Source organism: Solanum lycopersicum, chromosome 1, assembly GCF_036512215.1.
Source record: "Solanum lycopersicum chromosome 1, SLM_r2.1".
NCBI lineage: Eukaryota > Viridiplantae > Streptophyta > Magnoliopsida > Solanales > Solanaceae > Solanum > Solanum lycopersicum.
In genome coordinates, this window is record NC_090800.1 from 92,908,756 (window position 1) to 92,924,633 (window position 15,878).

General features: G+C 33.1%; 2 protein-coding genes across 2 annotated transcripts; one reads left to right on the plus strand and one right to left on the minus strand.

The window, feature by feature from the left end:
- The first annotated feature begins 5,683 nt into the window (after positions 1–5,683).
- Positions 5,684–11,995, plus strand: LOC104645427 (beta-galactosidase 3-like). The gene is made up of 18 exons (XM_010317020.4): positions 5,684–6,324; positions 6,400–6,495; positions 6,653–6,765; positions 6,870–6,936; positions 7,401–7,493; positions 7,695–7,838; positions 8,069–8,157; positions 8,243–8,348; positions 8,831–8,918; positions 9,014–9,132; positions 9,480–9,644; positions 9,950–10,128; positions 10,203–10,312; positions 10,411–10,520; positions 10,757–10,867; positions 10,943–11,053; positions 11,376–11,578; positions 11,653–11,995. Exons 1-18 carry the CDS (start codon positions 6,163–6,165, stop codon positions 11,768–11,770), a joined length of 2,184 nt encoding a protein of 727 aa, XP_010315322.1. The 5' UTR covers positions 5,684–6,162; the 3' UTR covers positions 11,771–11,995.
- Positions 11,996–12,370: 375 nt separating this feature from the next.
- On the minus strand, positions 12,371–15,670 carry LOC101245408 (pentatricopeptide repeat-containing protein). Its single transcript, XM_004231378.5, has one exon. The coding sequence runs from the start codon at positions 15,534–15,536 to the stop codon at positions 12,888–12,890; it is 2,649 nt and encodes an 882-aa protein (XP_004231426.1). The 5' UTR covers positions 15,537–15,670; the 3' UTR covers positions 12,371–12,887.
- Between the last annotated feature and the right edge of the window lie 208 nt (positions 15,671–15,878).

The window sequence follows — 15,878 nt, forward strand, 5'->3', positions numbered from 1 at the left end:
ATTTATTTGTTTTTCTCATAGATTTAACTAGTGTTTGACTATCTATTTCAGAAATTCATATTTAAATATTTATTTGATCTTAATACTTGATTATAATTTTAAAATCTATGATTAGACGAGACGAGAGGTTAGTGCTCGGACAATCCTTAAAGATCCTTCCAAAACCAGCCAATCAGCTCTACTTTATTGGCACTGGCATATAATTCAACTATTCAAGAAAAATATGTCACATCATGTTAATTACCAAAAAAAAGGAATTGACTATGATGTTCATATATGATAAGGATTGATCCTAACGTCCAGCTCATTTATACTATTTTAAGTAAATAAATTTAAGATGTATTGAGTCATGGTGTTAAATTTTGTTACATTTTCAATTCAACTTGATCAATTTTAAGCGGTTGAACATCTTCAAGTCATCAATTCATGCTTAACATAGACATTTTCTTTTTAAAAAAATTTGCTTCTATGAGCTAGCTAACTTTTAATTAGGAAACCGCAATTATTGGATTTTGGTATACAATTTAGTGATTAAAACTAATAAGTTTAATGAAGATGTCAAGTACACCTTACTTTCTTTGTTTCTCATTATGCATCGGTGTTTTATATTCGTTTTGAGGTTAAATTAATCTAGATTTATATGATAAAAGTTTCACTTTAAAGATAAAACATCTTTACCTCTATTAAAAATAACTCTATATCGAAAATATAAATTTAAAATCTTTGATTAAAAATAAAATAATACTTATCCCTCCGTCCACCTGATACGTGAAGATATCAAGTAGTTGAGTGTACGCAAATGGAATAAAACAAACGAAGAGAAATACTTTTAACCATTTAGCAAATGCCCCCACACATTATTTTACGAATAGTCACATGCAATAATATAAGGAGCTGCCAAGTTGCAAAAGCAAACCGACAATGATACCATATAATTTAGTACTATCTTTTTTCTTTATTGGAATACAAATTTTCACATTTTATATTTACTCTTGCGTATAAAAACATTACATTATACAATTTGTGGTTATGTCTCCATACTCGTAGATGGTAATGTCTTAAAACATCAAGCTATTGAATTGGGATTAGAGAGTCATATAGTACTGCAACGAAGTTCTCGCTTCGTTTATTTTTACTTATTCAATATTAATCTAACACACTACGAGAATAAAACCAACTCTTTTTCAGTTGTTTGTCTGTGAACTGTGACTTAGTGAATACAACAAGATCTGATCACATGGGAAGTGGAAAAGTGGGTCATGTTAATTCCCTTTAACCAAAGTTTTCAAAAAAGTAGTAATTCTTCTTCCATTGATATGAAGGCAACACACATAACACATTACATGGGAAGCATCCTATGTCCACCCCACTTATGTGCTATTTTACTTTCCTCATGACCCCTCTTTATATATTTCTTTATTCTAAAGGTATGTTATCATTTTTTGTTTACATATTTACAACTAACCCTCGAATATTAGGATTATGACATTTAATTAAGTATAGTTAGTTGCAATCACAGTAATCTTATAATTTTGTATTCTGTTGACCTTCACCTGCTACTACTATACTATGTTTCTTTGGTTTAGACGTTGACGGTGTATGTTTGCAATAATGTCGATAGATCATCACAATTTTGCTGGTATACCAAAAAAAAAGAAGGCTGAATGTGTGAGATATTTACGCATATCTACTATTTATATATAAGTGGCAATAAGCATACAGCAGAAGGTCAAAATGTCTGTTTCAACTGTGTGCTTATTCATGTAACTATTTGTTTGGTCTACTGGATTAGGCTTGACATTTTAACCCCAAGGTCTAGGATTCAAACCTTGAACATTATTTTTTATTTTTGTTTTAGTTTCAGTTTTTTTTTCCTCCCTAAATCAATTATTCCTTCCGTTCACTTTTATTTGTCATGTAAATTTTACATTAATTTAATAATAAAATAAAAAATTTAGATACTAAAAAACTATATTGCAATTTTTTATGTATCAGTATAATGAAAAATATATGACTTTAAAAATGGAATGTATGACAATTAATAGTTGACGGAAGGAGTATTATTTCGATAATTAAAGACCTCTACGTATACTAATTGATTTATGAGATTTTCAAATTGAAAATTTGTGTTTTAATTAGTAGAGGTCTTTGATTAATTTCAGATTATTTATTGATTTGAGGCTTTTGACATTTCATATACATAAATATATTTTTTATTCATATTTTAGTTGTTTCATCTTAACAACACAAGAGACAACCAATATGTCTTCTTCACCCGTGTGGTTCCACGCGATAATTAACAACATATTGACTCTTGAAATTCTATTTGTGTCATGTATATTGGGACAAGAAAAATAACATATATTATTTAAAATTACATAAGATACTATAAATTACGAGAATTAATAACTTAAAGTATTTAAAATCATATTACATAAAATGGAATAAAAAATAACATATATTAGGCCGGTGCTCTCTCAAATCTAGCCAAAGGAGCACATCTAGTTGAAAGACTCTCATTCTTATTTAGATTGGGAAGATCTTTCAGTTCGTAAAAGCTTAAGCTTAAGAGCTTTATCCATAAGTAATGAGAGGAGACTTTTAGAAAATCCTCATGCCTTTTCTGGAAACAGAGATCTTACTGCTATGAGTCTGGCAATTTAATTTTCTAGACTTTTAGCACGAACGCGTGTGTCTAATTGTACATATATACGACAATAATATGTTACTTCAAGGATTGTCACGTGTCAGTTTTGTCGAAAATTTTAATATATATAATAATAATACGTGAAGTGAAAATATTAGGTATAAATATAATTTTAAAAAAATGAAATTACGTATTATTATGTCAAGTATGTACTGTCACGGCTGATTGCTCTCAACCAAAAGTATTTAAGATGACAGTGCCTTGGTGTGTAATGACAGTGTGCATTCATAATTATTGCAAAGAATAAAATAATGAAATTTGCTGTATACGTTATGAAGTGTAAGACGCTGACTAAGATTTATGGTAAGAGGTAATTATTTGACGATTTGACACAACCTATTCATACTTTAATGGAGTACCTAATAAAATATTTTCTTCTCCTTAACTCATATGAAACTGTTTTGTGTTATAAGGAAAAAAAAAACAGCGCGCAGAGAAATTAAAATTTTAATTATTTCTTTGAAAATTATGTCGGGATATTTTTAAGAGATGATAAATAATTCTCTATCAGAATATAACAAAGCCGGAGGTATATATATATGCTATTGAATACACTATTTCTGAAAATACTTCGTATTTATAAAACTTAAAAAATATCTTTTATCAGTATTTTTTTTTGGTTAAATATCACGTTCTTTCATAAACACGTGACTTTTCATGATAGTTCTGTTCTTTCATGATCAAATGATCTTTCATGAAAGAGTCGGTCATTTTCTAGGATAGACATAATCTTTAGTTGCTCTAAACAAACAAAATGCTCCCTATCTGAATAGACAAACTTTTTATAACGGATAAGTATTTTTTAAATTTAAAATTAAAATATTAAAATTAAATTTGAATTTTGATGAACAATCTATTCAAATTAAATTACCAAAAAATAAATCTTCAAATCCATGTCATTTATATATATATATATATATATATATATATATATATATATAGATATTACTTATTTAATTATATATATATAGGACCTAAAAGATGACTTCTCCCGTATTTGAACTTTTCCTTTATATTACAACGATCCCAACATTTTAATTTGATATAATAAAATTTTAAAAAACTTTATAAGGTCCCTTAACTATGCAGTAAAAATAAATGTAGTACATTTATCTCCATAAATGTATATGTAATTGATTTATCTCCTTTATACAAGATTATCCGTTATGGTGATGAATAATTGCTCATGGAAACATTTTTTTACAAATAATTTGTCTAACAAGAGTATTAATCATTTTTATGTCTTTATAATTAATCAATAATTCAGTTTACTTAAAATATGAAATTTGGTGAATCACACCAGGAAGGATTGATCCAAAAAAATAGGAAGCAGTTGCACCCAATTACCTATTTAATGGAACACATCAAACATGAAATTAAGTAATATGTAAATTATAATGTGCTTAACTTGATAGTTCAGTTACTAATCATTCCAAATGAAAGCTTTCAACTACTTAATTAACAAACATAAATCACAAGCAATCTAACCAAACACCAGGTTCAAAAAAACTTACTCACACTCGATATTTATTTTCGCTTAAATTATAATATACAAAATCTTTATTACATAACACATATGTTAATAATTCCTATCACTTAATTGTGATTAATTTAATACATGTTTTTAAATTAATTTCATTACTAACTATAATGAATTAATATAATTTAATATAAGTACCAACGTAAAAATAAATTTAAATTTTTGCGTGGCAAGAAATGCCATCGTCATAAAACATTGCCAAAATTAAAATTACAATAAATTATGTTACAGAGAAAAGTACATTTACATATATTGCGTCTTTTATAATCTTTCAGTTCCAATTCTCTTTATGTTGCCATCATAAATTAGATGACTTAGATATGGATATCTTTTTTTTTTAAATATTTGGTGGGCCAAAAAGATCAGTAAATGCAATAATTTCAATTCCGTCTTTTTTGTTGGAAAAAGGAAGAAAATTATATTATTAAAAGTGAAATTAAAACTTAGACGAAGCCTTTTCTATTGTTTTTAAAATTATATATATCCAAAAGGTATTAAAGCAAATTAAATAGTGTTAAGCTTTCATTAATGGATATATTTAAGTAGCAGTGCTACTAATTTGGAGTTGGAACTTTTTTTTCTTTTACATTTTATAATTTATCTTTTGATGTTGAGAAGGGAAGAAAAAGAGAATAGAATATATCTCTAACGCTATCTTAAAAGGTAGAGGCAAATTTAAAGCTTAGCTATAAAATTAATTAAATTTATTTAATTTTTTTATTATAAATTTTAAATCATGAATTTATCTGCTTTAAAAAGTTACATGGAATAGCACCCAATCCCTTCTCTTTTGGTTTAATTAGCATTTAGAGCACCTGTATATTTTTCCTAAGGAGTTTTGAATGTAAATACAATTTGAATTAATCATTACCAATAATTATAAATTCCAAATAATTAACAAAAAGGAACTCCATCACAAAGCTCCCACTTAATTTTGAATATACAGTAGTACTCTTGAGGGACCTTAGTTTATTAGCTAAAACATATATACAACACTAACAACAACCCCTATATAGGTAGGGTAATTATATAAGTGAAATTTGATAAAAGTAGATTATATGCGGATTATATTTTTATTTTTATAAAAATAAAAAGACTATTTTTAATAATTTCTCATTTATAATAAAAGATGTAACATGTAATATTGAAACTCATAAGAATAATAAGATGTTCACTTTTACTTGTTACATTTTAACTTGACACATTCATTAAAAAAATGATTATTGATATAAATATTAACAAAGAAGAAATGACAACAGAAGGCCAACCCTTGTTATTTTTTCCTTTCATATTTAATTGTTATGTTGCATTTTCTGAAGATCACTTTGATCCATTTTTCAAATTAAATTAAATTACGATAATTTAATATTTTAAATAAAAATATTAAATAAATAAAAAACTATATAGTAAATAGAAGTATAAAAGCTAGTAAAATTACTGAACCGTTTAATTTCAAAATTTCAAATTATCAAAGTTTAGGTTAGTCACAAGAATATGACTAAAAAATCTAGAAATTTTTGTGTGTGTGAGAGAGAAAAACATAATTTCTTGAAGAACCAAAAGCGAGAGGTCGGCGGTGTCTGTATCTATAAAGATTGAGACTTGGGAGTGGCATTTGCTGCAAAATACCACCAAAAATATTCATATGACATTTATGACCATTGAGTATTGTCAAATGCAGAGTAACAAAATCCAAAATACTGTTACTTTTTTTCTTTCTTTCTCAGTGTGTGTGATTATCTGTCACAGACATTCTTAGCCTTTTGTGAATTCTTGTCAGTGTCCTTTTTTGTTTGCACTTTTGCAGGCCTTCTCTCTTTCTTCTTTATTCACATTTTATCATTTCCCACTTTGCTTTCTCCACCATTGTTGTGAGATAAGCATATTGCATATTCTTTTTTTAAGTAAAATCAAAATGGGTATCAATACCAAATGGTTCTTGATATTTTTTGTGTTGATTTTTGGGTCTAAGATTTGTTATTGTAGTGTTAGTTATGATAAGAAATCTCTCATTATCAATGGACAAAGAAAAATTCTGTTTTCTGGCTCTGTTCATTATCCAAGAAGCACCCCTGATGTATGGCTTTTTTTTTTTTTTGCTCTTTTTCAATTTTTTTTTGTGGTTCTTGGTTTAACAATGGACAAAATGCAGATGTGGGAGGGCATTATACAGAAGGCAAAAGATGGAGGATTGGATGTTATAGAAACCTATGTGTTTTGGAATCTTCATGAACCTTCACCTGGCAATGTACTTTACTCTTTCTTCTTGTTTTAATGGTTCATTGTGAATACTTTTCTGCCAAATCTTGATTTCTTTTTTTGTCATATATAGTTGTAGTTCTTTCTTTTTCTGAGAAGCATTGGTGAAAATGGTGTATTAATGTTTAATTTTTGTGGGTTTATAGTACAACTTTGAGGGGCGTAATGATTTAGTTCGATTCATAAAGCTGATTCAGAAGGCAGGGCTTTATATGCATCTTCGAATTGGGCCTTATATTTGTGGAGAGTGGAATTTTGGGTAAGTTCGATTTTTGTTATTAAATTACTATGTGAGCTTTGATTTATGATTGTCTTTACTTTCTGATGCCAAATGCTCTGAATAATTTTTTTTTCTAATTTCAGTGGTTTTCCTGTATGGTTGAAGTATGTTCCTGGAATCAGCTTTAGAACCAATAATGAACCTTTCAAGGTAATTCTCTCTCTCACACACACAGAGGCACACCCTTCAGAAAAGGATTGCATTTACGGCAACGGTTCAACTAGAAAAGTTTACTTATGTCTTCATAAATGTTGTGTTTTTGCTTCGGTCTATCGGAAACAATCCCTCTAGAAAAGTTTACTTATGTCTTCATAAATGTTGTGTTTTTGCTTCGGTCTATCGGAAACAATCCCTCTACCTCTGACAAGGTAGGGATAAGGTATGCTTATACTCTACTATCCCAAGACCCCACCCACGACTGGGATTACGTGGATATGTTGTTGTTGGTTCAGGTGGAAAAGTAGTATTCTTGGAACATCCTAATGTGTAGTAGAATTTTGGTGTAAGGCTGCACGTACACCCACCCTCCTCAGACCCCACTTGTTATGAAATTGTTGTTGTTGTTGTTTATCTTGGAAGCTAAATCACAGTGGACTGTAATTTCTGTCTTGCAGAGGGAAATGCAAAGATTCACCACGAAAATTGTCCAAATGATGAAGAATGAGAAGCTATTTCAGACCCAAGGTGGTCCTATCATTCTGTCTCAGGTATGATTTTCTACCATTTCACTCATGATAGAAGCCACATATTGAGGCATCTGGTGTGTACTGAAAAGTTAAAGCAATTTAATGACATGTGAGGAAACTCATAGTCTGGATCATCAGTTTTCTTTCCTCATCCCATGTGCAATATGATGCTTTGCAATAATGAAGCATCATAGATACTTATGTTTAGAAGTGTTGATGCAGATTGAGAACGAGTATGGGTTAGAAATAAAACAATATGGTGCTCCAGGTCATGCATACATGACTTGGGCAGCTAAAATGGCTGTTGAAATGGGTACTGGGGTCCCGTGGGTCATGTGCAAGGAGGATGATGCCCCTGATCCAGTGGTAAGATGTTTTTTCGCACTATACAAGATTGGATTTGCTTTGTTCATTGAGTAAACTGAGTGCAACACTCAATTCTTATGGCTCCTTCTTTCAACTTGTTTCGATTTGTCCCTCATATTACCAGATTAGGAAATATTTCTTATAGAAAGTCAATTATATAGGAAAGCTGATTGTGAGTGCTTGGGATTACCTAGTGTTATGCTAAACTTAAAGTCTTATTTTGGTGACAGATAAACACCTGCAATGGTTTTTATTGTGATTATTTTTCCCCTAACAAACCTAACAAGCCAACAATATGGACAGAGGCATGGAGTGGCTGGTAAATTCATTATACTTGGCATTTGCTGTATGATTAATACTTTTCCATGTTGGGATGATTTACTCAAGTTTCTTCATGTGTAAAGGTTTGATGATTTTGGCGGTCCAGTTCATCATCGACCAGTTGAAGATTTGGCCTTTGCAGTAGCTCGGTTCATTCAAAAAGGTGGCTCTTTGGTGAATTATTATATGGTGGGTGGATTTCCTACAGCTTTTGAAATCTCATTACTGCAGCTCCTGTACATGGAATTTAACTAATAACTACTTCTCCGAAGTTCTATATCAATTGATGATATGCCTGTTGTTTAAAAGTGCATGTCTATTATGTTGATGCACGAAATTTGTAATGCAAAATTACCCGTGCTTCGGAAAATAATCTTCTATAGTTATCTGAATTGTCATCTTGACCCATCACCAAGTCTTAACTGTTAAATTCAGTGGCTTTTATGTACTTCTCATTCTTCAGACATTACATATTAAAGTCTTACCAAATGAGTGTATGAAAATGGTATCAAGAGCTCTACTACACTAGTCATTTCTAAAAAAATTAAGGATATAAATAATTTTACTTATAAACAATCAAGAGATTTACTGGCGCTATGGAATCAATCATGCGTGCAACTTGTGATGATACTTTTTACCTTAACTGATGTTTCTTTTTTCTCTTTGAACAGTATCACGGGGGAACCAACTTTGGAAGAACAGCTGGAGGGCCTTTTATCACTACCAGCTATGACTATGATGCTCCTATTGATGAATATGGTCAGAGACTGAGCTAGTACCATTTAGATGCACAACTTCACATGTAGTTCAAATTCTTCGTATATACTAACTAGTTCCCCGTGCTTATTTTATAGGCTTGATTAGGCAGCCAAAGTATGACCATTTGAAGGAGCTTCATAAGGCTGTCAAGTTATGTGAACCAGCACTAATTTCTGCTGATCCTACCGTTACTGTCTTAGGGAACTATGAACAGGTGCCTTTCTTATCTCTTTTCCTCGTTTTGTTGACTCTTTTCATCAGATTTTTGGGGGTAGGGGTGTTACTATGAGTAGACACGGATGCCAGTTGATGCGGAGTACCACAACACCCACCACTACTGCTTTGAGGAAGCGGGTGCAAATTAAAAAGAAATATTGGTTTCTTAAGTATTTCAACCCTGACACAGAGAATGAGTATGCAAATCAATGTTTAAATTTCTAATGAATATAGATGATCAATAATTCTTTGTTCTCTCTGTTTATTACATTGACATATTCTTTTACATATCCGATTCATATATGTTTGACCTTCTAAAACTCTGAAATCTTCTCCATTTTGCAGGCACATGTATTTTCTTCCGGCTCTGGACATTGTGCTGCTTTTCTTGCAAATTACCATTTGAGTTCAACTGCAAGGGTGACATTTAGGCACCAACATTACGATCTGCCACCTTGGTCAATAAGCATTCTTCCAGATTGTAAAAATGTTGTATATAATACTGCCAGGGTATGTATATATTACAATAGTAACTTCTGTTGTATGTCCTCTTCTTTTATTCATTGGAGCTGAAGAGTCGTTCACAAATAAATATTTCCCCGTTGCTAACGTTAGGTTATAATCATTCTTAATATACCATCTACTCCCTACTTCCTAAGAAAATAATAAATTCATAATAGTTGACAATGTTGTGTCTACTAAACAAACACTTGGCATTTTATTCCCATTAACATGATCTACAAAGATGAAAACTGAAGCTACTAGGAGGTACTCAGTTGCCAACTTACAGTGTATTTTTTTGCTCTTCAAATCAGGTTGGAGTCAAGACATCCACTGCACAAATGCTGCCCACAAATGTACAACTGCGCACTTGGGAAACATTTAGCGAAGATGTATCCACCATTGACGCGGATTCAAAGTTCACTGTTGTTGGTCTGTTGGAGCAATTAAATGTTACCAGGGATATGAGTGACTACCTTTGGTACACCACTAGGTATGAAAGAAAACATTTTATATGCCTGCTGACAAACGTGTATATCTGTCTGACCATGTCATTGAACTTTTTAGCGTCGAGATAAATTCAGCTGAATCATTTCTACACCGAGGGCAACATCCTACTCTTGCTGTGCAGTCAGCAGGCCATGCCTTGCACGTTTATGTTAATGGACGGCTTTCAGGTGCAAATGCTCTCCTTTAGTTGACTCATGGTAACATTTTATTGTTGAGAAACATCAAATGTTAGATTCCTTTTAAGAGTTCCCGGTTCCATTTACAGGTTCAGTTTATGGAAACCGAGAAAACCGAAGAGTTACATTTACAGGAGGTGTTAACCTGCATGCTGGAATAAACAGAATTTCTCTACTCAGTGTAGCTGTTGGATTGCCGGTTAGTCTCTTTTTTAAGACTCACACTCAAGATATCAAAGATTCTCAATAAATTCAATATGAGGGGAACAAATGTCAGATTTTTAGAATAAATAGCAACAACTAAGTTTTACAACTTGAGTTTGGGCATGGATGGTGGGAAGATATTTCTGCATTGTGGATCCCATAAATCACTTATCACTTTCTTGCTTGTCAAAATTGGTTTCACCTTTGTGTGTTGGTTTGTTGTAATTGAAGAACAACGGAGCACGTTATGAGACATGGAGTGCAGGAGTCCTTGGGCCAGTCGTTCTTCATGGGCTAGACAAGGGTCAAAGGGACTTATCATGGCAGAAATGGTCATATCAGGTGCCAATCCTAATTTCTTGTTCATGCTTTGGCCTCTTAGATGTCCTCACCACAACTTTGAATGTTTTTGCACAGGTGGGGTTGAGAGGCGAGGCCATGAACTTGGCTTCAAATGCAATATCTGCTGCTGAATGGGTAGGAGGCTCTTTGATTGCAAGACAGCGACAACCTCTTACATGGTACAAGGTATATATTTTTGCTTCTGTACATATGGAGGACAGGACAGAAGAATTTCCAAATTGAACTGCTTTACAGATGATTATTACTTGAGGAAAAAAGTAATACGAAGAACCCTTAAAAAATGTACTCGCTGATGGAGATCACTTGTATACTATTTGCTGTAACTTTTGAAACATCAGAATTGATCACACTTCCTGATATTAAGAGTTAGATAACTGATGTTTGAAGATAAGATTAATATTTTTGTATAGAGCTGTAGTAATGAGAAATGAAAAGGTGGAACCTTGATCATGACCATGAATACTGAGATTCTTCATGAAACTTTCAGGTATATTTCAATGCACCAGGAGGAAGTGATCCATTAGCACTGGACATGGGTAGTATGGGAAAAGGTCAAGTATGGATCAATGGACAGAGCATTGGAAGATACTGGACCGCTTATGCCACTGGTAACTGCAGTCCTTGTACTTATGCAGCTACATACAGACAAGGAAAGTGCCAATCTGGTTGCGGCCAGCCAACTCAAAGATGGTATGCAGATAACTTTAGTATGTTACTTGATAAATGAGAAGATGCTAACTCTTTAACATATTGGTTTGTTTTAGGTACCACGTTCCTCGATCTTGGTTGAAGCCAACTGGGAACTTGCTGGTAGTTTTTGAGGAGATAGGTGGGGATGCATCAAAGATTTCTCTTGTCAAACGGTCAATTACACATGTATAGATATGATATTATTTAGGTACCACTAATTAGAAAGTAAAGTTTGGTCTCATAGAACGAAATAGTTCAATGAAAAAACTCCTATGCTAGTTTTTTCAGCAATAATTAGCTTATTTGCTTTGCAAAATTATCTTTGTTCAAAATACGGTTGCAATGCCACTGCTTGTCTTCCTCATCAGTGTATATATATTTACAAGTTATTGTTGGAAAAAAGAATTCTGATCAAAATTTCAATTTTCAATTGCTTTAGATTCTTTTTCTTTTGTACTTCCCACCCTCAAGGTCCCTGCAATCTAAGCCGTTAATTTGTGTTACAAAAACGTGCAACTAAATTGCAATCTCCTTAGCAAAGTAAATTTTAGTACAAAATAGCTATAATACCTCAAAATCCCCCATGTCAAGGGGAGATGTGCATATTTCATAAGATGCGACATGGCTTATGAAATCTTTTGCTTATGTCACTGCCCGTTACTAAATTCGAATTTAGTCGGGTTCCAATGTTGGTATCGAACAATGGAAACCAAAAAAATGTTAATTTTGTTAGATATAGTTATCACCATTCAATGATTTCAATAAATACCTACTGGAAACAAGAAAATGAAATTATCCAAATTTTCTCCTCAATCCCTTTAGAGAAATGTATTATTTTTCTTTTATTTGATGAAGTATATATCTCATGTTCTTGAGAAATACTTACCAGCAGAACCAGTTCATGGGATGACAGAAGAACCCTATACTAAAGTTAAACTAGGAAATCACTGCAGATGTGCTTGGTTGATTGTTGATGGAACTGCAAGAGGCGTACATCCACGTTGTTGAGACACACCGGCACTTGCCAAGGCCATTCCCTGATGGTATTTTAGTGTGTTTGACTGTGTTTATACACGAAAATGACTACATTATCTTTATAAAACATTTGTTATATATTCTTCGTGGTTGAAACCATCCGCAAGAGAGAATAATTAGTGACGTCTGAATTCAGCAAAGTAAATTGTCTAGTTCAGATCGCATCAGTACCTTGATCTCTCCCAGCTCCTTTGAATGTTCCCTGCCTTGAAGAACATTCATACACCAACAAGTAAAGAGCAGGTGCAAGGATTTATTGTACTGAAAATGCATTTCACAAAGAACTCCATCCAGGCTCCTTTGATATCCCAGTTCCTCGCAATGAACCTCTTATTTTCAATACTTCATCCCATTGGCCCAAACTAGCCCAGATATTTGACAATGAGACATATGCACCAACTTCACTCGGTTCCAACTCTATGATCTTTTTTGCTACCAGCTTTCCTAGCTCAACTTCATCGTGCAATTTACAAGCAGCAAGTAATGTTCCCCAGATCAATGCATCAGGTTTTATAGGCATATCACAAATGAATCTCTCAGCCTCAGTTAATCTACCAGAGCGACTGAGAAGATCTACCATACAGGCATAATGGCGATAACCAGGTTCAATTCCGTAGTCTTTCATCATTGAATTTAGAAAAAAATACCCTTCTTCAACCAGACCAGCATGGCTACAAGCAGAAAGAACACCAACAAAAGTTACTGAATCAGGCTGGATTCCTGAATTCCTCATTGACTCGTATACTTGCAACGCATCACCCCCTTTTCCATTTTGAGCATAGCTTACAATCATAGCAGTCCAGCTAACCAAATCAGGTGTCAAAATTTCTTTGAATGCTTTGCAGCAATCATCAATACTTCCACATTTTGAATACATCGTAACTACTGAACTTCCCGTTGATGCTTCTGATTGTGATCCCATTTTTATACAATGTGCATGCACTTGGATACCAATGCGAGATCTGTTAGAAAGAGCAATAACCCCAAGAACAGAAGAAATTGTAAAGGAACTACTATCTAAATCAGTTATCAGCATTTGCTTGAACAGCTGAAGTGTGTCTTCCACATGACCCCTTTGAGCATATCCAGTTATCATGGAAGAACATGAAAACTTATCTTTAAGGGGTATCATATCAAAGAAACTTCTTGCCGAAACTAGATCACCACACTTGGTATACATATTCACAATGGCACCATTGACAATGTGAAGCTCACCAACACCACGCCGAAGAATGAAGCCATGAATTTCTTTCCCAGACTTCAAGGTCTGAAGAGAACTACATGCATTAAGGACAGCAGTTAATGTCATTTCGTCAGGAACGATTTCCTCCACGGGCATCTCTCTGAAAAGTTCAACGGCTCTATCTGAAAAACCATGTTCTACAAAACCAGCAATCATTGAGGCCCATGAGACATTATCCTTATCCTCAATCAGCTCAAATATAATATATGATTCCTCTATACTACCACATTTTGAGTACATCGTGAACAGAGAGCTGCTCACATTAAGATTAGAGATTAACCCTAATTTAAGGATATAGCTATGTATCTGTCTACCCAAGTCTAGACAGTCTACAACTCCCAAGATACTAGAACAACAGAACTTATCAGGTTTCAAGTCCTCTTGGAATATTCTCCGAAATAGATGAATTGACTTGTCAGAATCACTATTCTGGGCAAGAACAGATATCATATTAGACCACAAACTTAAGTGCTCCAGATTTTCAGCCTCTGCAAAGACTAGTTCAGATAAGGCAACATCTCCTATCTTCGAGTACATATTGATAAAAGACGTTTGCACAACTGAATCCTGATAATATCCAGTCTTATAGATCCAAGAATGGATTTGGATTGCTTCTTTTGCCATAGTAGGATTAGCACAGGCAGCAAGCACACAGGTGACAGTGTAGTTGTTTATCTCTATCCCTTTATTCCTCATTTCTCCAAAAATTTGAACTGCAGAAATAGGATCGTCATTCTGCACAAAACCATTTAGCATTGCAGTCCAAGAAACAACATTGCTGACTGGCATCTGCATGAGTTCCCTAAATGCTTCATCCATAAACCCACATTTTGCATACAAATCAACAATAGAAGTCCCCACAAAAACATCACTTTCCAGACCACATTTTATAGCCGCTCCATGAACCATTTTGCCAAATTGAAGTTCCAACAATGAAACACAAGCATTCAGTACACTTGGAATAGTAAATTCATTAGGCTTTAAGAACTCACCCCACATTAGTCTAAAAATATCCAAAGCAACCCAATACTCCCTATTTTTCACCGCTCCCGATATGATAGCATTCCAGCAAACCACATTATCACACAGATAATCATAAAACACCCTTAAAGCATCACTAAACCTACAGCTTCTAGAAAACAATTCTATCATCCCACATCTTACATATCCATCCGAAAAAAACCCATTTTTCATCACAAGCCCATAAACCTGCTCACCCCACAATGTAGATGTTAAAGCACCACAGGCAGAAAGAATACTACCATAAGTATACATATTCATGTCAAACCCCAACATGTGCATCCTACAAAATAGCCTCCAAGAATCTTGGTACAGTAATGCTTTATTTGAATTAGAAATCATCAAATTCCATGAAACAGAATTTTGTTTAGGCATTTCTTCAAGCACCTTGGCTGCATTGTCCATTCTTGAATATTCACCATAGTTATGAAGCACAGAATTTGCAGCATGTGTATTGCCTTCAAGATTCTGAGTCTTAATGAGATGGGCATGGGATATTTCGGGTTTTGAGTGAATAATATTTCTCGATTTGGTGAGAAACTGAATAGGGGGCTGCTCAGGGAAACTAGATGTGCTACCAGCAAAGGCAACGGAGGAGATCAATTTGCGCCCAAAAGGTGAGAGTTTGTGCTCCAGTTGCTGGCAACTGATAGAGTTCATTAGTGAACTTCGATCATGGGAAATATGCAGAGAGTTCACGGGTGGCCTGTGAAAGATATAAACTGAACTGAAAAATGCAACAATGTCAAGTGTCTGAAATTAAGTATCATTTGGCAAAATTAGTATATTAAAGAAATCAACTGTTTTACTAAACTATTCAGGTATAATGTTTTCCAACATAAAAATATTTTTATTTTATAGTGTTTGATGAATAAAATAAAAAAATATTATTTCAGAACATAATCGTCTGTTTAAAAAAAAATGATCTAGTCTGACTTAATATGAAATTTAAAAAATAAAATAATTATGTCAAAAAATATAAATTTACGTTTTCAATTTTGT